We start from the raw sequence: 27,882 nt of genomic DNA on the forward strand, positions 1-27,882 counted from the left end.
CCTCCAATCGTCGTGCAGCCCTGAGCAAAGATTCGGCCAATCGTTTGAGCCGTTCCTTTTTTTTTTTTTTTAACTGCTTTCAATCCTTTCTCCTTGATCAAAGCCTCCGAACTCTCCGTGTTACGCACCAATAACAAGCGAGCGCTCAATTTAAAACGCGCGTCGTGGGAAAATTGAATTGCCTTCTTTCGGATGTTTACCCCGCGCAAGTCCCCTTGTTACTCGAGAGGTGAGTCTCGGTGCTACGTTGCAGTAAAAGCACGAAATAAGTCCCGAAAGGTTCTGTCTAGCCTATTAACTGCCAGTGAAGAGCCAGCCAAGGCCCTCTGGAAAAGATCTTTCCTTGAAAGCTTCCCAAAGTCTTAGGGATGAGATTGGCTTAGTAAAAGAATAAATAAATTGATCTTAGTAAAATAAATAAATAACCCTGGAAATTTTCGCGATAATTTGGCATCAGTGCTCAGATCTGTTTGCTTCCCCCCACTCTTTTTTTAAAAACGTTTAGTTCTCTTTGAATGTTTATCAATGGACTTTCTGTGCCTATTAATGGCTAATTTCTCAGAGCAGCAGTTTAAAAAAAAAACAACCAAAAGTCAAAGAAAAGGCAAAGGATTAGGGTTAGATGTCCACACCAGATAAGCAAAATCAGTCATATAGGAGACAAAGCTCACCTGGGAGGGGAAGCAGCTGTATATAAACAGCCAACACACCTCCTTTCCTCCACATCACAACGAGTGAGATAATGGAACTTCTGCAAGGAAAACACCAAGCTGAGAGATCATCAAAGCCAAAGTGGTTTTCATATTAGAAACCATTACTTATGCTGTGCAGAATAAGCATAAGGCCAGGTTTGTTTGTTTTTTAATCTGTTCAGTTGTGTCTGATTCTCAGACATGGTCTGGACAAGTCCCTGCAGTTTTCTCGGTAAGGTTTTTCAGAGGTGGTTTACCATTGCCTCGTTCCTAGGGCTGAGAGAGAGTGACTGGCCCAGCATCAACCAGCTGGCTTTGTGCCTAAGGCGGACCTAAAACTCTTGGTCTCCTGGTTTCTAGCCTGAAGCTTTAACCACTACACCAAACTGGCTCTCTATAACAGTTCTTAGTTGTAACAAAAGATACCAGTAACTCATATTGTTAAGCCCAAGTCATTAAAAATCAACACCCCCCATGGTAAGCAAAGTGATATTATAATTTTTTCTGCTTTAGATTACCATGATGAATGACCTAGTTTTGTGCCAACTGAAAATTTAATTTTATCCAGAATATTTACATGTCAATAGCACCATTCCAATGTGGTTTTATTCCCATGACACAATCTCTGACATATAATTGCTTCTATGGATTGTTTCTAGTCAGTATGATCCAGTTCATGATAATTTTTTTTTCTATAAACTTCAGAAGGTGTGTGCCTAAGTCCTTTACACTGCCAGTTTACAGCTACCCAGATACTTCTGGGTGGTCATCACTCCCAGTGTAGAAGTGGCAGGTCTTGGCTCAACCTGGCCTCTCTGCATAGTCTCAACTATTATGGTATCTGCTGCTATAGTAGCTGGCATCATCTTCTCTCTCCCCCAACTGCTGCAGTTGGAGACTCAGCACGGGTTCTTTTTCAGTAAAGGCAAAAGCTGTCTTGCTTTCAGGCAGCCCAGCCATGTGGCTATAGAAAATAAGGGAGCTATTACTGCTGTTGTTGCCACCAACTCCACTCAAGGAACCACAATGGCTGCCATGCCTCTTCCTTTTGCTCAGCACCACTATGGAGGTGAGGAGCCAGAAGGCAAACCAGCTGTAACCTAAACAAATCTAGAGTCCTTGGGGTTCTCTGAGCTTGGTTGTTTTCTCACAAATGTTTCATTACCCGGCTAGGTAACATCTTCAGTGCTAGCCAGGTAATGAAACGTTTGCAAGCTCAGAGAACCCCAAGGACTCCACAGTTCAACCATGAGGTATATGAGGTAACTCTGCTGGCTAATATCTACTAAGGAAATATATAACAAGATAGGGAAAGCTTGCATATGCTCTACTTTGCGTCATGTGACTGGGAAGAGGACTTAGAATGGAGCGGTCATCATTTGTATTATGAGCCATTGCTAATTTACCTTCCCGTGCAGCGCACTGGGGGAATTGGGGAGGGTATGTGTGTTTCTGCATAGCGCTACCCTGATTCAATCCATTTTTTAACTGTATCTTTGTATTGCCAGCTTCTGCTCTCCACCACAAAATATGGTACCATTCTGTTCTGTTTTGACAGAGTTGTTCTGCTGACAAATACATAGACAGAATCCCAAAGCCCTTTACATAATATCCTTCCTTCTGTTGGGTTGGAAAGAATAAAAACCGATTAAGCATTGTTTTAATTTAACATGCGTTATGAAAGGAGTTCCCTTGCCAACCAGCAAAACTCACATATTCACAATACACATCACTTCATCTCAGACAGAATCCACAAGTCTACAAGTTCAAGATGGAACCTTCAAATTACCTCACCTCCTCCTTTGCTAGAGATAAGAATTTTGTCATTTAAAAATATTGGAATATATTCATTGGAATATATACTTCTCTCAGAGAATTGGATTAAGACTGGGAAAAAAAGGTTCTATTCCCTTTCCCCAGAAGCCCCAGAATAAAGCTGGAATCCCCCCACCCCCCCACACACACAAAAAGGAAAGATGGGATTTTGTACTAGGTTGCTTTTTCCGTGTGACCCAAAGTCTATTTCTTCCCTGTCTCTATAGAATATTGAATTGTGTGTATTTTATTTCTGTAGAATCTTCTTGTGTGAATAATTTCAAAATCTCCCACCTATCTCCTTATGGAGACCTGGAATGGTAAAAAATTTACATTTCTAGCAGACCAGGACCATCTTGTAGTCTGCCTGAAGCATTGCATTATCTTCCATAATTTCCTTTTTAAACCAACCTGCTGATCATGACCTGTCAGCTCTGCCTTCAAGACTGAATATTTGCATGGTTCTTAGTTAAATGGAGTAAGTTTTAAAAACTTTTTTACCTTTTGATCTGTATCTTTATTTTTTCTTCTTAAAAAACTGTGTTGTTTATTCCTATGAGATTGGTCTATTTCCCGTGGGAGGGAAGGGCTGAATCTTCTAATTCCATGCTTTGATACAAAATATGGATTTTGCATTTTGATCTTTTAGGCAGTACTAACTGTGAGAGGCCTATTTCTCTCAGATGCCAAAGGTCCAGAGTAGGACACCAGAGAAGATCTGTGGAAAGATTAGATTAGCTGGGAAATTACTGAGACTTGAAATACTAAGAAAATAAATGGCAGCAGACTTTGTTTGAAATAAAGTTTCTTGAACCCAGACTGCCTCTACTTTAATACAGTGGCCTTGTGTACATAATTCCTATTATATTCATTTATTGTGGCAAATCATAAAGTGATTTCTTTGGTTCTTGCTTAGTATGTTGTGTGAACCCAGATTATCAGTTTATTTAGTCAATTATGGGTTAGTGTGATGCTGGAATCCAGCCTATGTTGTGATGACAAAGCACCGTAAGATTTTTTTTTTTTATTTGTGATTTGTCCAAGTTTAAGCACTTTTTTGACGAAATATATGGTCATATCCTGGTTTTTATGAAGGAAGAATGAAAAATGTGTGATGATTTGCTGTGGGACAACTGAAATTCTACTGTAACTAAGATTTTATCTTGCCTTAGGATTCTCTAGGTAACAGTAGAAGTGTGGCAGTTTGGAGCTTTGACTTGAGGTGAAAAGGAAGATCTTTCCTGTTTAGCTCCGATGATTACTTGGCTTTGGATAAACCTTGCTACTATATTTTAAAAGGTAAACTAACATGACTAATTATATAGTTATGTAAAAGATTATGTGATATATGTTTACTCTGGTTAAGATTAGATTCCTAAACTAGTGGTATAATAAAAGTAGCAGGTGTACACTTTTAAGTCTCTAAGAACTGTTATCAAAGTTAGAGTGTTTATCAATTATATTTCAGCTATGTCTTGCAGATTACAACTTTTAACAGAGTATGGAAATAATCTTCAAATTAGATCCTCCTATGTAGTTAGTATTAGGCTGGAATTGATAAAACACTCTAATCTGTACAGACCTGGTTTAAGCACTAGCCAGTACTATTTTGTTTCTATCTTGTTTTTAATTAGCTTTTAATTACATGGATTTTTTTTCCTCATGGTCAACACAGCTCCTTTTACTTTCTATAATCAAAGCAATTGAAATTAGCACTTCAGTTCCATGAGCCTTTGCATTTATGCAGGTTTCACATACAACTAATTATATTTAAGGATAATTTTCCATTTTTTTCAAAGCCTCTCCAAAAAAAAAAACTAGATTAAGGAAGCAACAAAGAAAGACATGCTTAACACAGTTGTCTTCTGAATGTGTTTTAGATTACTAACAGCAATTACTACTTTTGATACCAAAGACATTAACTTAAGGAAGCAAGATTGCTACCTTGATTTCTTTTAATTTATATTGAAATACAAATGGTTTTAAAATTATGACATTTGATTGAGATTGAATTAATCCACAATCTAAAGAAAGGTTTATGTGGTTTTAACCATAAAGCTTTTTATAACATTTTCATATGTGAAAGGAGATATGTGTACAATGAAAACATATGGGGGGAACATCAATCCATAATTGATTAAATGTGTATTGTTTTTACTCTTGTACCCTTCAAGAATCTATTTTAAAAAACATTACAATTTTTTAAAAAACACATGATTTTGAAAGCTAAACCACTGCATTAAAAAGGCAACAATAATTTTTCATGCTCAACAGCTTTAAAAAAACTGAAGAAGTCAAAGAAAATACAGATACATTAACTTTTCAATAGTTAAAAGAATTTTCAGTGGAACAGCTGTATTAGTTTGTTGGAGCAAAAACAGACACCATAAAGACCAACTGTTATAATTTTCGTGCACTGCAGCTCTCTTCCTGCAATATTAACTTTCTATCTCTCTAGAACAGCAGAATACTGATGTCAGAAATACTGCAAATACTGATGTCAGAAAGAAATGCACTAGAGAAAGTACAAGTAGTTATTACTACTATGCCTGTGCATGCTTTAAAAATGATTTGGAATAAGAGTTTTGGATCTCACGTAAGCACAGTACAGGTAGTCCCCAGTTTAATGAGTTGCATTCCCAAGGTCTGTCCTTACGTCAAATTTGTATGTAAGCTGGAATATACCAGTAATAGTATTATGTAATTAACTTGAACGATTGTGTATTTAACTCAAATTTTGCTACAGTAGGCTCCATTCTTAACTATGGGTTGTCTGTAATCTATGGGTTCTTAACCCAAAGATTACCTGTACCTTTCTACTGTTCATTAAAGCAGCTGTTCTTTTTTCAGGCTCCTGAGCAAGTCTGAATAAAGATGTAGCTGCTTTAAGAGTGTGATAATGGAACCTGGTCTCTATTTAATGATTAAACAAAAATTGAGCTAAATTTTATTTAAATGATTTTTAAATCTAAATTAGCTAACTAAATACAGCTAATATGATTACTTTCACGTATCTAGTAATTTTTGTCTTCTGTCATACAGAAGAATGCTAGGATCAGTGACAAGAAGACACTTGTCACAATCTATATTCTCTGTATTTCATTTCCCTCTGAGTTTTCTATTGCATATTCTGCCCCCATAATTCTGACTATATATATATATAGTATATATATTCCTGTTTCAATATAATACTCCATTCATTTGATGAAATGGTCAGCAGCTCATACAATAATGTTAGCCTTTAAGATGCCTCACAGCTCACTGTTTGAAAAGAAGTATTAAGACTATTGAAATATCACACTCCATAGACATGATCATTAATGTTCATTATTTGAAATGTTCTGTACAGAAGGAGCTGTATCAAGACCCAGTAATGTCCCAAGATAAGTTTGTTCTCTAGGATCCAATATTTGTTCAGGTTTGACTGGATGAACTATATTTGCTGGCTGTGGAGTAAGAGTATATTTTTCAAGAAATTCCAAATCTGTCGTTTGCTGGTAGTCTGTTGGAGGGGGCTGTGAAGGAAGAATTGAGTGAGATGAAGATGTAACAGGAGGCTGTTGTACAAGATCAGACTGAGTTTCACGCATTCGAACAGATATCAGTGTCACTGGCACACATGTATCTGATGGTACATTCTGTAGCATTGTCTTGGTGTCCACTTGATAAGTTGTGGTCTGATCCACAAATGGTTTAGAATCACCTTGAAAAGCCTTATCATCTGGTGCGTACTGAGCTGGCAATGACATATTTTTTTCATCTGACAGTGGGTTTTGCAATTCTTCTACAGATTTTCCTCCGTGTACATGATCAGTATGGTATTTTAGTTTATCCTTTCGTTTAAATGTTGCATTGCAGTACTGACAGTTGAAAGGGCGAGCATCTGAATGAATAACCATGTGTTTAGTTAATGTCTTCTTAATCCTGAAGGACTGGTTACAAATTTGGCATCTGTACGGTTTCTCACCTGTATTGAAAAGCCAATATTAATGGAATAAACGTGCTGCCTCTCATATCAATATCTGTTGTTTTTTATCCTTGTTGCATACCAAAATATTTTGTCAAGTAATTTCTACAGATTATAGAGCACTTGACACAAGCCTGAGAAAAAACACACAAGTCATTTTAAAGTTTACTATCATTTCTTTTTTAAAAATACATCATTACTTTTAAGGATACAGAAAACCTTCGACTTACACCAAACTTTGTGTCAAGTTAGAACACAGCATAGGGATATACAAAGCTGGTATACGCCACCATGGGGTGATACTCTGTAACTTGCAAAACATTTAGAGGAGCTGATTCACTTTGACTGGCAGCCTTGCATCAAAAATGTGCAGAGCTCCTTCATTTAGCAGAAAGCATTGCAGGCCATTGGGGAGGGTGCAAAGTGAGGTCTTAATTTTGTAGTTTTGCTTTAAGAGGATTTTTTTTCTCCAAATGCTCATCAAAGCAAAACAGCTCTTTAAAATTCACACCTCAATCACACACAGTTCATTACTTTTGTTAGTGTTTTGGAAGCTTGCATTAGAGTTATAAATGGACATTCAAAATAGCTTATTGTTTTCTTTACATCCCAGGCCACAAGGACAGAGGGGGTGGAAATCCATACTGAATACTTTTAGCCACTCAACTTGCAGAAAGATTGGCCAAAGGAATCATTTTAAAATATTTTTGACAACATTCTTACAGAAAAGCATTGGAATGGGGGAAAATAATACATAAAGTCAGTGTATTAATAGTTAACTGGGGAACCTCAGAAAGCTCAACAGCATGGAATATAGCATGAACCTGGAAAGGGAATTGGGACAGATTAAGAATCCAAGGGATAGAAACCCATCCAGCAAACCACTAAACTGTGAGAATTAAGATCAGTGCTCAAAGTGTCCTGGATTAAATATTTTCACTGCTCAAAACAGGAGGGAAACAGAAAGACAGAGAAATGCAAGCATTCTCCCCGTTCATATATCTGTCTTGTCTGTTTGCTGCAAGCAGGATTTTGAAAATATCAGAGATTCCAACTGAGTTTTAAGACTATTCTGATTGTTTACCTGAATGTGTCCTAAAATGCATTTCCAAACTTGATTTCCCCTTAAAAACTTTCTTGCAGACTTCACATTGATGAAATGTTGCTTTGTACCTTCAAAGAAAAACAAATAAGCAGAATATATTAGAAGATAAACTTTCTATCAAGGAATGTTTTCAGGCTTAATGAACTAAGTCACTATTACAGACTTAATCTCTTTTTTTACTGCTTCTGTAGAAATATATGAGCATTGAGTTGTTGTTTGTGAACAATTTCATTCTCTTCACAAGAAGTGGTAATACAAATAAATGTATAAGCCATCAAGAAATTCAGTTTTATCCAGTGGTGTGCTGGAATCACAACAGCCAATTGTTAAATTTTGGGCAATTTGTGAACCGGTTGAGGGCAGAGCTGAGCCACGAAACCTAGCACGGTGACCAGATGTTCCATGGCTAGCCGCATGGCCGCAGCAATGGAGCTGGCAGAACCAGTTCTTAAACATTTACTAGCATACCACTGGTTCTATCTCCTGTAAATGGGACATTTAAAAAAAACAAACTCACTGATGCTGCAATTCTATATAATACTGCCTAGGAATAAACCACTCTGATAGGTCTTGCATTCTTATAGTCATATATAGGATTGTACTGTAAACATTCATATATTCTTCGTACAAGGGTAAATGATTACTGCAAAATCCAGCTATTCTATGATTTGAAGGCCACCTATCAGAATGGTTCCCAGGTTGGAGAAGAATGTGAGCTATTGTTAATGAAATATTGAAGTGCACTTTCTATATCTTATTTTCTTTTGGCCTTGCTGTTTTCAGTCTCATGTTCCCTTTCAGCTATGTGATACACACGCACTTGCCAATTTAGGAGAAAACTTCATACATCTCAAGCAAAACAACAACAACACAGAAATAAAATCAAATCAGATAAGGCACTTAGATCCATAATTAATATCTTCTATGTTTGCTTCTCACTGTTTTGGATATCAAGTAACTGGTGTCATGGATTATTGAAGCCTTTTCGTCCATGAAGTTTCCCTGATCTGAAACCCCTCATCAGTAGGTATGAATATTTTGCTTTATATGTGATATTTAAATCACATTTTCATACTTGTTATAATAATGGAAAATTGTATCTTATCATACCATAGTATCTTTCTTCAGCATTAGTATATAAGGGACAAAAGGAATGTGTTCACCTAAGACTAATTTTTGGTTCAATTAAGCCCTGATTTAACAGATCAAAATGGTTCTATTTGAATCATTCCACATGGTGTATAATAATCTAACATATCCTCACAATAATATATTTCAATATTAAATTAAACTTACTTTTGCCACACTTTTTCTCCTAGATGAACACTTTTATAATGTACAGTGAGGTGATCTCTTCGGCCAAAGCATTTTCCACATTCCTCACACTGATGGGCCTTCTCTCCTAAGGCGAACCAACAATATATTCTGAATTAATGTTATTAAAAGTTTCAGGAATCATCCAAAAGAATACTAGAGGCACTCAAATGTTTCTGATTTTGGGCCAGTCACTCTCTCTCAACCCAACCCACCTCATAGGGTTGTTGTGGGGAAAATAGGAGGAGGGAGTATTATGTAGGCCACCTTGAGCTGTACAAAATAAAGGCAGGATATAAATCAAATAAATACATTAGGGGTTAGTGTCCATGGCTCATCAGTATGTGATAATAGTATGTCAGATGATCAGTAAGTATCACCAAGACTATGAAAAGAAGTAGCATTTATCAAATGATGTGTTAAACTGCTGATAGGCTTAACATGTCTTTTAAAATTAAGTTTATTATCCCAAAGGTGTTGGGGGAGCGATGGGATTAGGAATATCATGTCCTGGTCCCACCACTAATTTAATTTCATTACTGCTCTACACTCTGTGACTCTTTGCTGCTGAAAAAATAATTTTAAAATGTGCAGTCCTTCCATCAGAAAATAGTTACATTCTAGTATACCTCAGTGTTTTCCATGAGTAGAAGCCTTTTCATTCATGGAATAGCTGGTCTGCATATAATTGTCTAGCCACATATGTTGGCATACATCCTCTCCATCTCTGACCAGTCATGGTGGAAACAGACATTAAATTATCCTCTTTTCTATGTTCCCGCTATGTTCATGGGTTCTTGGATTGAGAAAGGTAATATCAATGCCACTCCTTACCTGAATGTATCTTTTTGTGTTTTGTGAGATGGTCATGGCGAATAAATGTTTTTCCACATTCTTCACATTCATATCTCTTATCATCATGGTGGACTCGCAGATGAAGCCAATATTAACAGGAATACAAGATTAGCATCTGCATGCTTAATATACCATGATACTCAGATTTGAAAATCTCAATTAGAAGTATAATTCAACAATGAGACCATCTGCTGTGAGATAGTTTCTGTACAATTTCCTGGTAGATTTGCCCCTACTGTTTTTTTTAGTGTTGTTTGATACACTGCACATGAAGCACACTATTAAGACTAAATATATTTGAATTTTGGAGAAAATGGGTCATGAAATCTAGCTCCAGATTATAATCTTGTACCTATTATCTTGAAATAAGACAATTCAGTTGAGCAAAATTTGCTAAGGATTGCTTATCAATAGGCCATTTTTGCTAAAATCTAAAAACAGATTCCATAGGGATTTCTCTATTTTAGTAATTTGTATTATGTTTTAATTCATAGTAGCTACTGTCTTAGATGAGACACTGGCTATAAATAACTTCAGTAAAATGAAGTAATTTCAGAGCATGACTGATTGCGGCATAACAGTATAGAATGTGTTACCTGTAGGAGCTTCCATGACGAAAACTCTGCCCACAAATGCTACATAGGTGTGGCTTCTCTCCACTATGAATTCTCAAATGCTCTTTCAATGTTGTTCTGCAAGAAAGAAATTCAGATATTAAGAGGAAAATATTTCCTAATCCTTGCACAATGATACATAATTCTACTTCAATTTAATGCATTTAAAATGGCCAAGTCCAATTTCTGCAGAGTGTAACTGACATCTATAGATCATGTGACAAACTATTATCAGATATTGGCAATTTATTTATTTATTTATTTATTAGATCGATTTATATAGCCGCCCATCTCACTACAGTGATCATTGTCAATGATCACTGACAGCTGGGCTTGCCTTCTTTCAGAAATAGATGTGCGCTTCTGGTGTTTCTGCCAGCATTCTGCCTAAAAGTCCTACTGCAGTTTTAAAACATTAAATACTTTTGGGACACCATGTATATCCACAGTCTTTGGGATCTCTGTAGAAGTGTATGTGTTAGTGCAGTTAAGTATTTTTATCCTTTTTATTTTAAAAAGTTATAAGATTATCTCATTTTATTTGACACATAGATTAAGTTTTAATTTTAAAAAGTCACTTATTTACTATTGTTCAACCCTAATCTCAATAAAATCATTTTCTTATTCATAGGAGGATGGGCTACACAATCTTACTTATTATTTTAAGTCACATGGAGTCCCAAAATTGAGAATTCTGCTGTACAGATAAGTATTTAAACACACAGCATATAAGATAAACTTAGAAAGTAAGTTTACTGATGGCACATAAAATGGCCAACATGAAGGAGAATCTGAAAAAGGCAATTTAACACATTGGGTAAAGACTACGCTATTGGTAATTCTGACAGAGTAACTTAATGGCTTACCAAAAACTAAGAAAGTATATTCTTCAGCTTCGTATTTTTGGAACGCAAAAATATAAAACTAAACAAAATATTCTCTTACTTTTTGAAAAGCGTAAACACAAATGCATTAATATTGCATTTTCATGGACAGGTTGGTAAGCCTCTCCATATTCCTGATGATTACAGCTACTGGGAATCAAGCCTATGCTGATCTGCGCAGTCTTTACCTGGGTTCTGTTTCTTAGCCTTTCTTAGTATACACTAACAGTCAAGTCTCAGAATGCCTATCTGTATTAAGAGTGTAATGTTTTGGCTACAAAGGAATAAAAGATGATTTAGATAGCATCTCCCAAAATGAAAGGCATCTTCCCCCAGGATCATGCTACAGCTGTACAATCCCAGAAGAGGTTGCTGACATACTAAATGAATGCCCCCTGAACTACAAAGCACCCTGTCCTTTTTAATTCAAAGCACTGTACAACACTAATTTTTATGTAATCTAAACAGTAGAAGAAAACTAAAACTGCACTGATATACAGTTGCAAGAAAAAGTATGTGAACCTTTTGGAATTTCATGGTGTTCTGCATTAATTTGTCATAAAATGTGATATGCCTAAAATAATAACACAAAAACAATTCTGATCCTTCATGTCTTTATTGAACACACTCATTCAACATTCAAAATGCTAGTGGAAAAACTAAGTGAACCCTTGGAATCAATAACTGGTTGACCCCCCCTTGGCAGCAATAACCTCAACCAGGCACTTCCTGTAGCTGTGGATCAGACCCGCACATCGTTCAGAAGGGATTTTAGCCCATTCTTCCTGGCAGAACTGCTTTAGCTCTGTCAAATTCTTTGGACATCTCATGTGTATGGCTCTCTTCAAGTCATTCCATAGCACCTCTATTGGGTTGAGGTCTGGGCTCTGACTTGGCCACTCCAAAAGGCGGATTTTGTTTTTCTGAAGCCATTCTGTTGTGGACTTGCTCCAGTGTTTTGGGTCATTGTCCTGTTGCATCACCCAACTTCTACAGAGTTTCAGTTGACGTACAGACATTCTCACATTGTCCTGAAGAATTTTTTAATACACTTGGGAATTCATCTTCCCCTCAATGACTGCAAGCTGGCCAGGCCCTGATGCAGCAAAGCAGGCGCAAATCATGATGTTTCCTCCACCATATTTTACGGTTGGGATGTTTTCATGATGATATGCCGTGCCCTTTTTACGCCAGATATAGTGCTGCGTGTTCTTTCCAAATAGTTCAATCTTTGTTTCATCAGTCCACAAAACATTTTGCCAATACTGCTGTGGAGTGTTTGCTCCACAAACTTCAGTTTATGCAGCAATGTTCTTTGTAGTAAGCAGCAGTTTTCTTCATAGTGTCCTGCCATAGACACCCTGCTTGTTCAATGTTTTACATACTGTAGACTCATGAACATAGATGTTAGCCAGTTCCAATGATGCCTTCAAATCCTTGGCTGTCACTCGGAGTTGTTTCTTTACCTCACTGATGAGTCTTCATTGTACTCTTGGGGTCATTTTGACTGGGCGCCCACTTCTTGGTAGAGTAGCCACAGTCCCAAAGTGTCTCCATTTGTAGATTGTTTGCCTAACTGTAGACTGGTAAATTTCTAAAGTCTTTGAAATCACTTTGTAACCCTTTCCAGCTTTATGTAAATCAACAATTCTTGATCGTAGATCCTCTGAAAGCTCTTTTTGGCGAGGCATGGCTCACATAAGCATATTCTTCTTGTGCGGAGCAAACTCAAAAAGTTTGAGTGGTTTTTATCAGTCAACATAGCTCTAGTCCACACCTCCAAACTCATTTTCTTAACAAGACTCCAGGTATGCTAACACCTGACTCCAATTAGCTTTTTTGAGGTCAACTCAAGGGTTCACATACTTTTTCCACTAGCACTATGAGGTTTTTATGGTTGTTCTCAATAAAGACATAAAGGATCAGAATTGTTTTTGTGTTATTATTTTAGGCACATTATATTTGTCAATACTCTTGACTTAGATGACGGTCAGATCACATTTTATGACAAATTAATGCAGAACACCATGAAATTCCAAAAGGTTCACATACTTTTTCTTGCAACTGTAAAAACAGAGAGCCAGTTTGGTATAGTGGTTAAGGTGCTGTATTAGAAACAGGGAAACCTTGAACTCTAGCCCTCCCTTAGGCACAAAAGCTGGCTGGGTAACTTTGGGCAGTCTCTCTTTCTCAGCCCAACCTACCTCAAAGGTTATTCTGAGGAAAATAGGAGTAAGGAGCATTATGTATTTTATACAAAGTTATACAAAATAAACAAGGTATATAATCTGAATAAAAACAAATACCAGAAACCCTAAAATTTGCAGAGTTTATATGGGCTCAGTAGGTACAGAATGCTGGTTGGTGAACAAAGAAAAACTTGGGTAGTGAACGAGATGGAATATCCTGAGAAAGCATATGGCTGCTGATTAGCATGAACAGGAGCTCTCCACTATACAACTGTTTTGTTCAATTACCTTTACAATAAAATATTTTTTAAATGCTGGTGAATTCATGGATCTGCTTATTATTTAATTTATATAAAACACAGTATGTGTGTTAAGCTTACCTTTCTCTAACTGATTTTCCACAAATAAAGCAAGTCCATTTTCTCTTTCCTCCATGAGTACATTCAATATGGCGCTTCAGATTTCCAGTGTCATTAAACTGACGACCACAAATATCACATGGAAAAGGTCCTAAGAAGTCACAGAAATACAGTTTTGCATATATGCAACTTGAGCAAGTGAGTTGAAGCATTAATAAACACATTATTTTGGAACATGAAAATACAAAGCTGAAGAAAATATTCTCTTCCTTTTTGAAAAACTTAAAACACACACATTAATCTTGCATTTTTAAGCAGTACATCATTTCTCCCCCAGAAGTTGCTATTGGTAATTCTGACAGAGTAACTTAATGGCTTACCAAAAAGGAAGAGACTATTTTCTTCAGCTTTGTATTTTTGGAACACAAACATACAAGCTGAACAAAATACTCTCTTTTTGAAAAACTTAAACACAAACATTAATATTGCATTTTTATGGGCAGCTTGGTAAGCCATTAGGTTACTGTATCAGAATTACCAATAGTGATTTCTGGGGAAGAAATGGCAGACTGAACAACAGCTCTGTGGAAAGCAGAGCCAACAACCATGGCAGAATGAAGAGCCAGTGAATAGACTGGCTCTTCAATAATTCCTCTCCAGACACTACGTTCACATACGTCCTTTTCTAATCACTTTTGGAAATTGCTTGTTAACTGCTTTTCAGCTATTAGGAACCTTTGGATTGACATGTTTTATAGTACTGGATGAGTTTCCTTCAATCCTTAGCAAAATAAATTTTAACTACAAGTTTAAGAACTTAAAAACAGTTTTTGTGGGAGGAGGGAATAAACAGCAAAAGGATGAACAATGGACCCAGAAGGTAATTTTAAGAGTGTCTGCCTCTATAGATAAACTGTATTTAAAGGATGTTATGGAAGAGGAACAAGTTTATCTGAAAAAGATCGAGACTGATTTGAAAGTGACAGGCTATAAGAGTGACACTGAAAAAGATATTACACTGGACATACAAAAGAAACTGGCTGATGTCTTAATAATTAAAAGTGATATACAAATAATAAACCAAGAGAGTGACCTGGATAATTTTCCTATATTGGGTTTACAAAAGAGGCTTCTTAAAACTTTGAAGAATTTTGTGAGAAGGGACAAAGGAAAAATGAAAAGAAATTAAGTTCTACGTTGTTATTTGAAGGGACTAAAGATCAAGATTGTTAGAAGTAAAAGGAAGGAATATAAAGTTGATTTAGTTGATCAAGGTTAAAATATATATATTGTTATCTCTGGTAACCCTTAATAGACTTTTGCTGACATCAGGACTGAAATGACAAGGCTTTATAGATTTGTTTACATATAAGAGATGGGATATGGGAAGAAGAGATCATTTGTTGTATTTTAAAAGAAGGTGATAAGTTACTCAAATTGTTTATACTTGTGATAAAGGGGGAAATTATTATATATTTCATTTCTTTTTTTAGATTTTTTAAAATCCTGCCTTTATTATTTTTATATATAATATAAAAGGCAGCGAACATACCTAATACTCCTTCCTCCTCCTGTTTTACCCACAACAACAACCCTGTGAGGTGAGTTGGGCTGAGAGAAAGTGACTGGCCCAAGTCACCCAGCCAGTTTTCATGACTAAGGTGAGACTAGAACTCACAATCTCCTGCTTTCTAGCCTGGTGCCTTAACCACTAGACCAAATTGGCTCTCTCTTTTTCTTTACTATATTCTTATTTTTTCTTTCTTTTCTATTTATCTTTCTATTTTTTGTTTCTTTTCTGCACCTTCTATTTTTTCTTTTTATTCTTTTTTTTAGTTTGTACTAGTTTTTACTTTTGTAATCTTTAATAAAATTACTATTAAAAAAAAGGATTACCAATAGCACAAGCTCCATCTAAGATATGCAGTCATCAACATGGTGTACTCTATTTTATAACATGTAACAAATCAACAAAATAAGACAACAGAATTAAACCTAGTGATTGAAATATACTCATTTCACTTCACCAGTCTACTATAACAAAGATCACTCAAAATGGTATGAACAGAAACAAAAATGACTTGGTTTTTCAGGGGAAAAATCCATTTATCCTTATACAAAACTAGAAGTACCTATTCAAGAACTGGCCAAGGGACCACTCCCTTAACTCTTATTTGAAATGCCAAGCAAAACTGCCCTTAAGCTTCACAGTGCAAAACCCACATTCTCTGATTAAATTTTGTTTCATTTGCCAAATTGCAGAAAATGCATAATGGTATTTTCCAATATCCTTTGCCTTAAAAATGACAACGTCCTGCTGGAAATGGGAGCTTACACTTTCCTTAAAGGAAATTACCACACTTAAAACAGGTATTCTAGTAGGATGATGAAGGAAAAAGTGGAAAACCATTACAATGGGGAAATGGGGAATGGTTATCTTCTCTTCTGTAGCCCTGTGGATCCAAGCCAATCTACTGTTTTGCCATTACCATCACAATGACAGCTTTTAAAGCTCAAAAGACAAGGAGAGAGAAAAAATACTGGGAAATCTAGTTATATCTTCCACATTATATATATTGCAGAAGTCCAAACCCTAACCTCTTTCTTGTTTTTTTATGTTGGAAGCACTTAAAAAATCAACTTCACCTAATCTCCCCATTTGAAATGTAATACAGTTGTGTTGCTACATCTAAATAAAGTTGCAGAAGTTTTTTTGCTAATAGATTGTGATGACAAAATCATGGAGGGAAAAAAAACTTCAATGTTTTTTGTCTGTTTGATTATTCAGTAAATGCACAAATTTGCTACCTGCAACTGAACAAATAATGAAATATAAACCGATCAATTTTTCATACACAGTTTTCATTCTCAGCAATAAAGAAAATGTTTTAGGAGAAAACTTTTAATCATTTCTGTTTAAAGGTCATCAGTCTAAAAGTTGACTGTTTCCAAGAAAACCGGAAAAACAATATGTGATAGATGTAGCAAACTCCAAAGGTTTACCAGCTCACAAAGGTACACATTTTCTGACCAAACAGGCAGTGACACTGATAACCTTCCCCACTTCTCTTGTGTCGTTGGGCTTTTATTTTTTGCATTTTTCATTCAGAATTCACTGAAAGACTGTTTTTGTAATTTTATGTTAGCCTTAAAAATCAAGTAATTGCTCATGCGAATGTAAAATTGGTCTTTTACCTATGAGGTGGAATGAGGTGGTAAAACCAAATAGATAGACTGAGGTGGGGGGGGAAGCACCCTGTTAGCTGTAAAATATATAAATCCTTAACAATAACTAGATTAACTGAAATGTGTGTCTTTTTTCTAAACATCCTCTAAGTAAGGATTTCATATTAGAGATTTGCAAAATTGGGTTACAGAATTCAATTCAGCTAATGTATATTAAAGAAAACATATGCGCATTGAATATTTTCTTACCTAAGTGGAACTTTTCTTGATGCTTCAATCTTGTAAAGCGGGATTTAAAGTGCTCTTCACAATAGGTACATTTGAAAGGCTTATTCTGAGTATGAAGAATCCTATGTTCTTCCAAGTGAGGTCTTCGTGTGAAAGATTTATTGCAAATCTGTAGCAACAACAACATGCAATGATTATGTAAAATACACAATCTTGAGCTTCCTGAAGAAAGCCAAGTTATCTGTGAAAATACATATATAAACACAGTCTTATTGCTCAGAAAAAGGAATGAATTATCAATAAGCATATTACCTTGTGAACAAGGCAAGAATTTTAGGTGCCAAAAATGCACCTAAAAATCAAGTTTGGCTTATCCAAAGATGAGCATATCCACGAGTATATACAGTAATACCTTTTTAAAGTACCCATATTTCCCGTATAGACCCTTGAATTTTTAACCAAAATAGTTGACCTTTGAATTTTTAACCAAAATAGTTGACCTTTGAATTTTTAACCAAAATACCACAAAAAAATGTGGATTGCTTTATTGACAGGTGAATTTCATGGTATTTCATGGTATTTTGGTTAAAAATTCTAGGGTTGGCTTATCTGCAGATGGACTTGCAAGTTAATAAGTACAGTAGCTTTCTGAAAATGTTTGTACTAGATATTATAGAGTAATTGCACAGTTATGGACTATTTGCTTTTCTGTTATTCCTGTCCGTAATTTCAAGTCTTGTAACACCTTTAGTGTACATGGTGATTTACTGAACATGTTGATTGTTACGTACTGCTTTCTCCACTAAAGTTACCTGATCAAACTACTGACCAAAAAAATCATATATCAATAATCCATGAAGTCATATTACTTTTTATTTCTATTATCCTGAACCCAAATGCATCATACACAATTTACACACTAATGCACATAATGAAATGTAGCATTTCCCATTTAAACCTAATATTATGATTTAGTAACTTCAGCATAAATTGTTCTATCACATATCAGGCCAATGAACAAAATCTGCATATTACTTGCACAGCATAAAAATAGCAACATAACCAAGAGCATGGAGCAAAGCTTTTAAAGCCCATGCTCTGGAGTTTCAGAGATTCCTTTCCTACTGCAGCGTCTTGATGAACACTCTGAAACAGTTTGCAATACATTATAGGTAGCAGTTAAAAGAGAAAATTCAAGAACTCCAGAAAATAAATGCATAGCCTCTAATCTGGATTCAAGTCACAAGATGTCAGAAGTAAATTAGAAGTATCAAATAATTTTAGTGAAGCCAAAATCATACTTACCTCACATTTCCATCCTTCACTTTTTTTCTTCCTGATAGACAGAAACTCCTGTACATTTTCAGGGTGGAATCTGAGGGGGAAATCCACTAAGAAATTATTTATTTAATGAATATAACACAACAAGCAAATCACTAGTCTGAATTCTGTTACTGCTTGCTGTGCTAATTGTATTATTATTCAAAGGAATATTATTCTGTGTTGCATATAAAGAAAGCAAAATATTTGAAGTTTCTTGGTTTACATTCCCATTTGAAAAATTTTGCAGATAACCCAAGTTGAAGTTTCCAATTTGACATCAGCACAAATGTTAACTGTTATTTTCATGTGCTTTTCCTCATCCTCCTTTAAGCATCTTTTGCCCCAATTTTTTGCCCCAATCAACCTGTACACCCCCTGGTCCAGTAGAGAAGGCATATTGCAGATCCTGTCAGTGAGAGAATGTTGCCTGGCGGGTCCTAGGAGGAGAGCCTTCTCTGCCATTGCCCCCGCCCTATGGAATACTCTCCCCCCAGAGGTGAGGTGGGCCCCTACCCTCCCAATTTTTCAGAGAGAATTGAAGACTTGGCTCTGCCAACTTATGTGGGGCAAGGAAAGATATAACCGACCCTGGGGATGGCTGGTGCCTTGATGACACTCCCTGAGTTTATTAACACCTAATTAACATCAGCCTCCTGGAAGTATCATATAGGAAGTTTGTTTTTAGTATATTTTAATTAATTAATTAATATTTATTTATTTAAATTAATTTATTCTGTTTTTACTGTAAACCGCCCAGAATCACTCTGTAGTGAAATGGGCAGTGACAAATTTGAAATATATGTAAATAAATAAATTACCTTTGAATACTCACCTGACAGAAAAGCAGGATATACATTAAAGAGAAACAATACATAATACTACTGAACATATTGCTATCTCACATCACACATATACATTTGGTGGAGCGCATACACCCTGATCTGATTCAAGTTGACTACACTATTGATTCATTGTAACAGTAAGTTAGTTTGTACACATGCACAATTTTACCCAGCCTGAGGTCCTCCAGATTTTCATCATCTCCAGGCAGAGCATGGTAATTTTAACATCATACACATTTAAAATAAATTGTCATATATTTTAACAGGACTACTGTTTATATATAATTTCCTGTGGTATACAGTTTTATAATTTTATAATAAAAGGAAATCAAATGATCACTCTATATTACCCACAATACAGTATGTTTCAATGATACTTGCCTTTTTACATGCTTTATCAGGGTCTTTTTGGTGGCATGCAGTTTGTTACAATATGAACATTTGTGTTCTTTTTTATGAAATTCCATTTCATTGTTGTGTTTCTTTCTGTGTACTGTTAAGTTAGATTTGGTTGAATAACGCTGCTGGCAAATATCACACTCAAAAGGCTTTTCACCCGTATGTACTCGAGCATGGCTTTCAAATTTCCCTACAAAACAAAATATATGCATTTTAAAATGAAAAACAGCTGGTAAATAATATTAACCTCTAGTATTATCATGGTAACATATGTGTTATGTGAAATTTGTAATGTTTCAAAACAGATTACTTTATAATGTATTATCCTTCAAAGAAGCCTTCCCGAATCGTGGCTGGGACATTATCTTTTTTTCATGTGGCAGAATTAACAAGTGATAGAAATGTAATGGTATATAGCTGCCATCTCACTGTATCACTCAACACTAGCTCTCAATCTGTACAAAGGAGACTTATACAAGAGCTAGAATACAAAGTAAGTTGTGCAGAAACACATCACTTTCACCTTTAGTAGTTGTACTTCAGTTCTTGTCTTAAAACTAGTTGCTAAAGAATAATGGCTAAGGATCTTCTCCTCACTATTATCTTACCCACTATTATCTTTATTTCCACCCCTGTAGTCCAGGAGCACAAAGCAACTAAGGATTAAAGAAAGATCATTATCTGAAAATGATTCTATAAATTTGTCTAGAAGCAAGGTTAAAACTTTAAAGTTGCATTGGCACAATATGATGTGCCAATGCAACTTTACTTTTATCTTGAGTAAGAGTGCCATTGTGCAGATGTTTGATCATCTATGGGAGAATGCAGGTTAGTCTTATATGAATTAATATCTTCATGTAGGTGTTAACACCTGATACTACCGGTTAAATGAATTTTGGTAGCCATGTAAGGTGCCTTCAAATGATTTCAACTGAACTGCAAGCCTGCAACTGCATATTGGGCAAAGAGGTATCCAGATCAGCGCTAGACTTTTTCTTCTCTAAGAGATGGCTATGATGCTATTGATAAAGTAATAAATTGATAAAGTTACCAAAGTTACCACATACCAATTGAGGAGCAATAATTTAAAGGGCAGGCCAGTAAGCTGTAGGCTCTCTAGATGTTGCTGAATTGTAGCTCCCAACAATCCCAGTTAATACAACCAATGGTGAGGGATGAGAAATTCTACAATTCAGCAGTTGTACAAAGCCAAACATTTCTATGACTAAATGCTACCAAACATGGGTCCAAGCCTGCTGCAGTAGTTGAAACAAGCTATATGCATTTTTCCAGCCATTCACTACATGGAGTTTATATACCAATGAAGCTAATCTGCTGTTTATTGAATGAACATTGTTTTATAATGCAGAGAATTCAGTATTGAATATACTGTATATCATAATGCTAGTATATTTTTGCAACTCTATGGACTCATTCCTACGTTGACTGAAGGACCAAAAGACACAGGCTTCAAGTGATACAAGTAGAATTTGAGAGGAGATGAAATATTTTGAATTTGGAGTGACTTTTTTGTCTATATTGCCAAGGTCCCACTAACTTAACATTACTTGTTAATCTGAATAAATACTGTTTGCCTGCAATTTGGGTGTATCTATATGCATAGTGTTCTTGAAATCCAGAGTTGTATGCAGATTCAAAATAAGAAAACAATGTGACAAGTATAGAAGTCTAGACACCTTACGGTTCATTTTTATTGTACAATAAACTTGTTAATAAGGCCCAGTGAGGTGATTGACTTACTAGACCTATAGTTCAATTAGGTCAAGATAACTGCACAGATGTGGTGATCAAATAAATACTCAAACTTTTCAGGCTGTGACTGTTCTCTTATTTCAGCTAGGGTTTCTCTAACCAGCTTTCTGAAAGTTTGAAAATGAAGGTAATTTCCTCTTACAAAGCAGGGAAAGCTTTAAAAAAAAAATTCTTCCAGCTAGTAATTTCAACTGTTAGAGAGCCAGCTGGCTCCTTCTCAGCCCAATTAACTCCAGGATTGTTGTTGTGGGTAAAATAAGAGGGAGCATTATGTATGCTGCCTTGAATACAACATATATAATGTTGTACAACCAGAGAGATTGTGTCAGCTTCTGTTCATTTAGGGATTCAATGAAACATTCATTTTGACTAAGGGTGCCTAAACTTTTGCATGCAAGCGTACCATGGATGGATTTAAGATCTAAAGAATTACAGTGGGGTAAAAAAGTATTTAGTCAGCCACCAATTGTGCAAGTTCTCCCACTTAAAAAGATGAGAGAGGCCTGTAATTTTCATCATAGGTATACCTCAACTATGAGAGACAAAATGAGAAAAAAAATCCAGAAAATCACATTGTCTGATTTTTAAACAATTTATTTGCAAATCATGGTGGAAAATAAGTATTTGGTCACCTACAAACAAGCAAGATGTCTGGCTCTCACAGACCTGTAACTACTTCTTTAAGAGGTTCCTCTGTCCTCCACTCATTACCTGTAGTAATGGCACCTGTTTGACCTTGTTATCAGTATAAAAGACACCTGTCCACAACCTCAAACAGTCACACTCCAAACTCCACTGTGGCCAAGACCAAAGAGCTGTTGAAGGACACCAGAAACAAAATTGTAGACCTGTACCAGGCTGGGAAGTCTGAATCTGCAATAGGCAAGCAGCTTGGTGTGAAGAAATCAACTGTGGGAGCAATAATTAGAAAATGGAAGACATACAAGACCACTGATAATCTCCCTTGATCTGGGGCTTCATGCAAGATCTCACCCCATGGGGTCAAAGTGATCACAAGAACGGTGAGCAAAAATCCCAGAACCACATGGGGGGACCTAGTGAATGACCTGCAGAGAGCTGGGACCAAAGTAACAAAGGCTACCATCAGTAACACACTATGCTGCCAGGGACTCAAATCCTGCAGTGCCAGACGTGTCCCCCTGCTTAAGCCAGTACATGTCCGGGCCCGTCTGAAGTTTGCTAGAGAGCATTTGGATGATCCAGAAGAGGATTGGGAGAATGTCATATGGTCAGATGAAACCAAAGTAGAATGTTTTGGTCTAAACTTAACTTGTTGTGTTTGGAGGAGAGAGAATGCTGAGTTGCATCCAAAGAACACCATACCTACTGTGAAGCATGGGGGTGGAAACATCATGCTTTGGGGCTGTTTTTCTGCAAAGGGACCAGGACTGATCTGTGTAAAGGAAAGAATGTATGGGGCTGTGTATCGTGAGATTTTGAGTGAACACCTCCTTCCATCAGCAAGGGCGTTGAAGATGAAACGTGACTGGGTCTTTCAGCATGACAATGATCCCAAACACACTGCCCGGGCAACGAAGGAGTGGCTTCGTAAGAAGCATTTCAAGGTCCTGGAGTGGCCTAGCCAGTCTCCAGATCTCAACCCCATGGAAAACCTTTGGAGGGAGTTGAAAGTCCGTGTTGCCCAGCGACAGCCCCAAAACATCACTGCTCTAGAGGAGATCTGCATGGAGGAATGGGCCAAAATACCAGCAACAGTGTGTGAAAACCTTGTGAAGACTTACAGAAAACGTTTGACCTCTGTCATTGCCAACAAAGGATATATAACAAAGTATTGAGATGAACTTTTGATATTGACCAAATACTTATTTTCCACCATGATTTGCAAATAAATTCTTTAAAAATCAGACAATGTGATTTTCTGGATTTTTTTCCCCATTTTGTCTCTCATAGTTGAGGTTTACCTATGATGAAAATTACAGGCCTCTCTCATCTTTTTAAGTGGGAGAACTTGCACAATTGGTGGCTGACTAAATACTTTTTTACTCCACTGTATCTCAATTCTATACATTGAACCTGGCCCTGGATGCTTACCCAGGGTTAAAATAACTTTTTGGTTGCTTTTAAACCTATCACAGCTACTCTGTAAAAGTAGAAGGCAAACCACATTCCCATTTACCTGGTCGATCAAATGTTTTATCACATTTAGGACACTGCAAACATTTTTTGCTGCTGTTCTGAAGAATAGGTGGAATACACGTGGAAACATTGTCTTCAGAAATATTTCCTGCTGGACCATCTGGTTCATGGATCTCTCCACCACATTCTTTTTCACTGTGCTGTTCAGACTCGGTATCATCTCCCAAAGTGTCCTCTTCCTGCCTATCTTCATCAGTATTGTATTCACTTCCACTATCTTCAGATTCACTACTCTCCTTACTAGGAGCAATTCTATCTAAATTGTTATCAGATGCATTACCACTTTCATTGTCACTCTGATCAAATTTTGCTGGGCATTTGCGATTTCGCACTGATCGTCTAGTAGAAATAACTGACTTCTCAACCATTTTTAGCCCATGTTCTTTTTCCTGTGCAGAAGATTTGTGTGCTTTGGACAAATGATTTTCTAATGATTTCTTGTAACAAAAATTACGATTACACAAAGTGCATTGGTGATTGTTGGCTATTTTAGGAGTTTGTTCGGTTGTCTTTTCTACCTGAGATGGGTTTTTTGTTTTCTGTTCAGATTGTGAAATGGAAATATTTTCACTGTTCAGCAATTTAACTGCATCAATAATATCTAAAAATTTTGCTGCTTCTAAAACTAAAGGTACTTCATTTTTATTTAAAAAAAACTGTGATGTGTAAAGAAACTCAAGCAAATGATGGAAAACTGAATGTGTTACATGATCCAAGGTAACAACATTTGTATTTGGATTTTTGCTCAAATAAGCATGAAAGTAACTGCTCCCAACAGCAACTACTACTTTGTGGGCACTAAATTCTTTTCCATCAACAGTTATAAGAAGATCACAAAAAGATGGCTGTTTCTGTCGATCATCATTCAAATATTTAAGTAGATTTTTATTGTATTGCAAAGAAGTTAAAAGCTTTCTTTGATCAGGCAACAGAGAAAGTTCTTTGGAATATATGAACTGGCCTGCAGTAGCTACTTCTGCAGAATCAACATGAGCTTCCTGTTCAGAATCTGCTGCAGGAATCTTATCAGTACGATCCCGCCGATGATCAAGATGTATTTTGTCATCTAGATTTACATTGAGTCTTCTCCTTTTCTTCATTGCAATTGTGCCACTTTAAAATCAGAACTGTCATAAATAAGCCAACCTTTTCCAAACAAATAGTTGCTTCAATGATACTTGAAGTTATGACCTGCAAATGGATCAAATAATTTTTTTTTCTTTGAAACCAATGAATGTAATTTGTTAACAGGGATTCATTCAGTTTCTTAACCCCAGTTAATGTACTTTCACATTTGGTAAAGTCCTAAAAATTGGCATCCACCCTTTCTTTTTAGAAAGCAAAAACACAAAAACATTTTGCATTTACACTGAAATATTCTACAAGCCACACACATTTTATCAAGCTGTAAATAGTAATCTTTCTTCTTGTCAACAGAAGCTATGGGAAATATAGCCAGGAAATACTGTTGAACCAGGAAGCATTTAGATCCCTCTCCAGCTGCAGTATCTCTTTAGAATGTTGCCACTATTAAAATCACTCACGGAGGCACAGATTAAAAAAAAAAAGTTTTAATTATTCTTACTGCATCTCTCTTGCTCATCTTTAAGCAAAGCAGGGGACATTACACACATACTACTATCTAGAGTGAAAAAACAATGGGGGGCCTCTGCATATTTGTTTATTCACTGCAGAATGAACAGTTGGTCACTGAGAAAGCAGTCATCTCTGAAGCACTCACCTGCTCTGAGTAGTTATGATTGCCCAAGACAGATACCAAATAAGTACATGGCTCCTTTCTCTTATACTTAAAAAGCAACATATGTAAGCAGATGAAACAGGGTGCAGGAAACATGACAATCAAGATGTTGCTGAACTATAGCTGCCACAGCCAACATAACCAAAGGAAAGGAATGCTGATAATTCAACATATGGAAGGCCACAGGTTTTCCACCTGAGATAAGAAGTTACAGGAGGGCTGATAAGCAATGAGTAAATGTGAACAGTATAATATATCTTGCTAAACTATGGTTTAATAGTTTATTAAACCATAATTAGTGGGTTTACACATCGATCATCAAACAAATCAACCCAGACTTCTCATTCAAGGCACAAATGACCAGGGTCAAATTATCCTACTTTGAACACATTACATGAAGACCTAACTCTCAGGAGAAGACTCGAATGCTGGGAAAGATTGAAGGAAAGAAGAGGATGACCAAAAGATGGATGGACTCACTTATAGTGGCAATGAGTATACAATTGGAAAACCTGAAAGACCTGGTTAGGGACAGGTCGTCATAGAGAAAATCGATGTGTTTGCTAAGAGTTGACAATGACTTGATGGCACATAATAAAAATCAAATTAATAACCATGGTTTACAAACAAGGGCTGGGTTCATACAACACATTAAGCCAGAACCAAAGAAAGCGCATTATAATTTAGTGTGTCATGTGAACCAACGTTTGCTTAGTCCTTCCTTATAGGGAAAGCTCAGTGTGTCAAAAACAGCTGTTTCTTTTTCCAAGCTGCTGTTATCTCCTTCATTCAGGTTTTTTTCTCTGAGTGGCACAGCAGGAAAGATGTGGTTCATGGGTGCTATCCAGAGAAAAATCAAGACAACAAGTAAGATAATGGGTTTGTGCTTTCCACAACCAAGTCTAGATGCTGTACAGCTGGTGAAAACAGGTAAACTGTTGGGGTGATGCAGTTGGTTCCTTTGCTTCTGTGACTTAATCTATCCACCCAAAGAGGGACAGCAAGAGACAGGAAGCAGTATTAGCCACCTCCCTCTTTTGCTTAAATGCTGTTGTTCTGGGAGAATGCCACCCAGGCAGCATGTGACCAAGACTGCTCAGATTTTATTATTAGCAGGCAATGAATGCCCCTCACTGGATTGCTCTGACTTTTTTTTCTTTCCTCTTCAGTGCTCTATCTGCTAATGCATTCTGTCTGTTTGCAATGATCCATGGCCTTAGCCACATAAAGAAATCAGAACATGTCCACCAGCATCCTCAGCCTAGATAATATTACAGGTCCTATCTTCCCTGCTGTGCTTAGAGCAAGAGAGATGTGTTAAGAGATGAGCAAGAGAGATGTGGTAAGTGTCCTTAGCCAAGCAAAACCAGCATCAGCAGCAGGTAGCTGCTCCTTTGCTCCCTCTCCTTTCAGTGAGTGATGAAAATAACGACTTTGGCCCAACTGTCGCATTTCTAGAGCAAGGAGAGGACCAGAGAGGAAGCAGCTTCCATTACAGTCCCCTGTGAAGTATCCTCCGCAGAGAAAAGGCAAGGAAGAATGTTAAAGTTGTATCTCTCCTGGGCCAAATCCTTCCTTCCGCGGTGCCCGGAGAGGCTGAGCAAGAAAGAGGCGTCGGCACGAGCATATTTTGTTAGCCTGCATACCGATGCAGCGCGGCTGGAAAGGAGGGAGGGGAGGGGAGGGAACGGGCTTCAGGGGACTTCTAGAGGGGGACCCTCCGCACCGCTGCTTCCCGGCCTCTGTCGCAGGGTGGGAGGTAGAGAAAACTGCTATTTACGGTCGGGTCCCTTTCCTTTCTTAAAAGGGCAGCGGCAGTGCCCCCTTTCTTTCCCACAGCCCTTAACGTCATATGATGATGTGGCCCGCCAAGGGTGACCAACATATAGGTCTAACGTGTCACGTTCGCCCAGAAGCGGCAAGCAAACTAAAGCCAAGCCTCAGGCACGCTGAACTCTCGCGTCCCTCTTCACCCCGACCGGAAAGGCGAGAGTAAAACTGCGCCCCTCGGAAACCCCCCTGAACCCACCCAGCCTCGAACGAGGGGAGGAGCCTCTTGCCTACCTTCCTCCCCTATCCGAGGAAAGGGGCAAATAACGGTCCCAGGCGCGCGCACCACAAAAGGCTTCTTCCCCATTTGCCGCCGCCGTTACCAGGCCGGCCTCCCAATCCCGAAAAACAACTGCCAAAAAAAGAAGAAACACCCCCCCCCCCAAAAAAAACCTCGCCCCCTCACACCCCTCTGCTTTCGCCATCACTTCCGGGTTCCATGCGGGGGTAAAGAGCTACGTCAGCTCAGCCCGAGTTTGACAGGAAGCTGGACAGATTTATCGTTCCGACTCTATGCACGTGGGTGGGAAAGGGGGCGGAGCAAGAAGAAAAGCGCTGGCGACGACGCGG

At 37.2% G+C, this 27,882-nt stretch overlaps 1 protein-coding gene and 1 long non-coding RNA gene across 2 annotated transcripts; one reads left to right on the forward strand and one right to left on the reverse strand.

Moving 5' to 3' along the window:
- The first annotated feature begins 76 nt into the window (after window positions 1-76).
- On the forward strand, window positions 77-5,995 carry LOC148214136 (uncharacterized). The gene is made up of 4 exons (XR_015798314.1): window positions 77-229; window positions 2,767-2,985; window positions 3,680-3,806; window positions 5,860-5,995. It is a non-coding gene; the product is annotated as an uncharacterized LOC148214136 (long non-coding RNA).
- ZBTB41 (zinc finger and BTB domain containing 41) lies at window positions 3,847-27,882 on the reverse strand. Its single transcript, XM_088153125.1, has 11 exons — window positions 27,547-27,882; window positions 23,704-24,914; window positions 19,755-19,962; window positions 18,514-18,583; window positions 17,230-17,377; window positions 13,816-13,945; window positions 10,344-10,440; window positions 9,728-9,833; window positions 8,876-8,981; window positions 7,559-7,647; window positions 3,847-6,474 (listed from the first exon to the last, which is right to left on the reverse strand). Exons 2-11 carry the CDS (start codon window positions 24,821-24,823, stop codon window positions 5,825-5,827), a joined length of 2,724 nt encoding a protein of 907 aa, XP_088009251.1. The 5' UTR covers window positions 24,824-24,914; window positions 27,547-27,882; the 3' UTR covers window positions 3,847-5,824.

Source organism: Python bivittatus, unplaced genomic scaffold (genome assembly GCF_059951505.1).
Source record: "Python bivittatus isolate LINGU-HERP-01145 unplaced genomic scaffold, Pbiv_v1 ctg000700_np1212, whole genome shotgun sequence".
In the NCBI taxonomy this organism is placed as follows: domain Eukaryota; kingdom Metazoa; phylum Chordata; class Lepidosauria; order Squamata; family Pythonidae; genus Python; species Python bivittatus.

Coding starts and splice junctions, on each gene's coding strand:
- ZBTB41 (XM_088153125.1), bottom strand. CDS start 24,823: ATGAAGAAAAGGAGAAGACTCAATGTAAATCTAGATGACAAAATACAT. Junction 10,441..13,815: donor GGAAAATCAGTTAGAGAAAG/GTAAGCTTAACA, acceptor TCTTTCTTGCAG/AACAACATTGAAAGAGCATT. Junction 8,982..9,727: donor ACACAAAAAGATACATTCAG/GTAAGGAGTGGC, acceptor GGTTCGCCTTAG/GAGAGAAGGCCCATCAGTGT.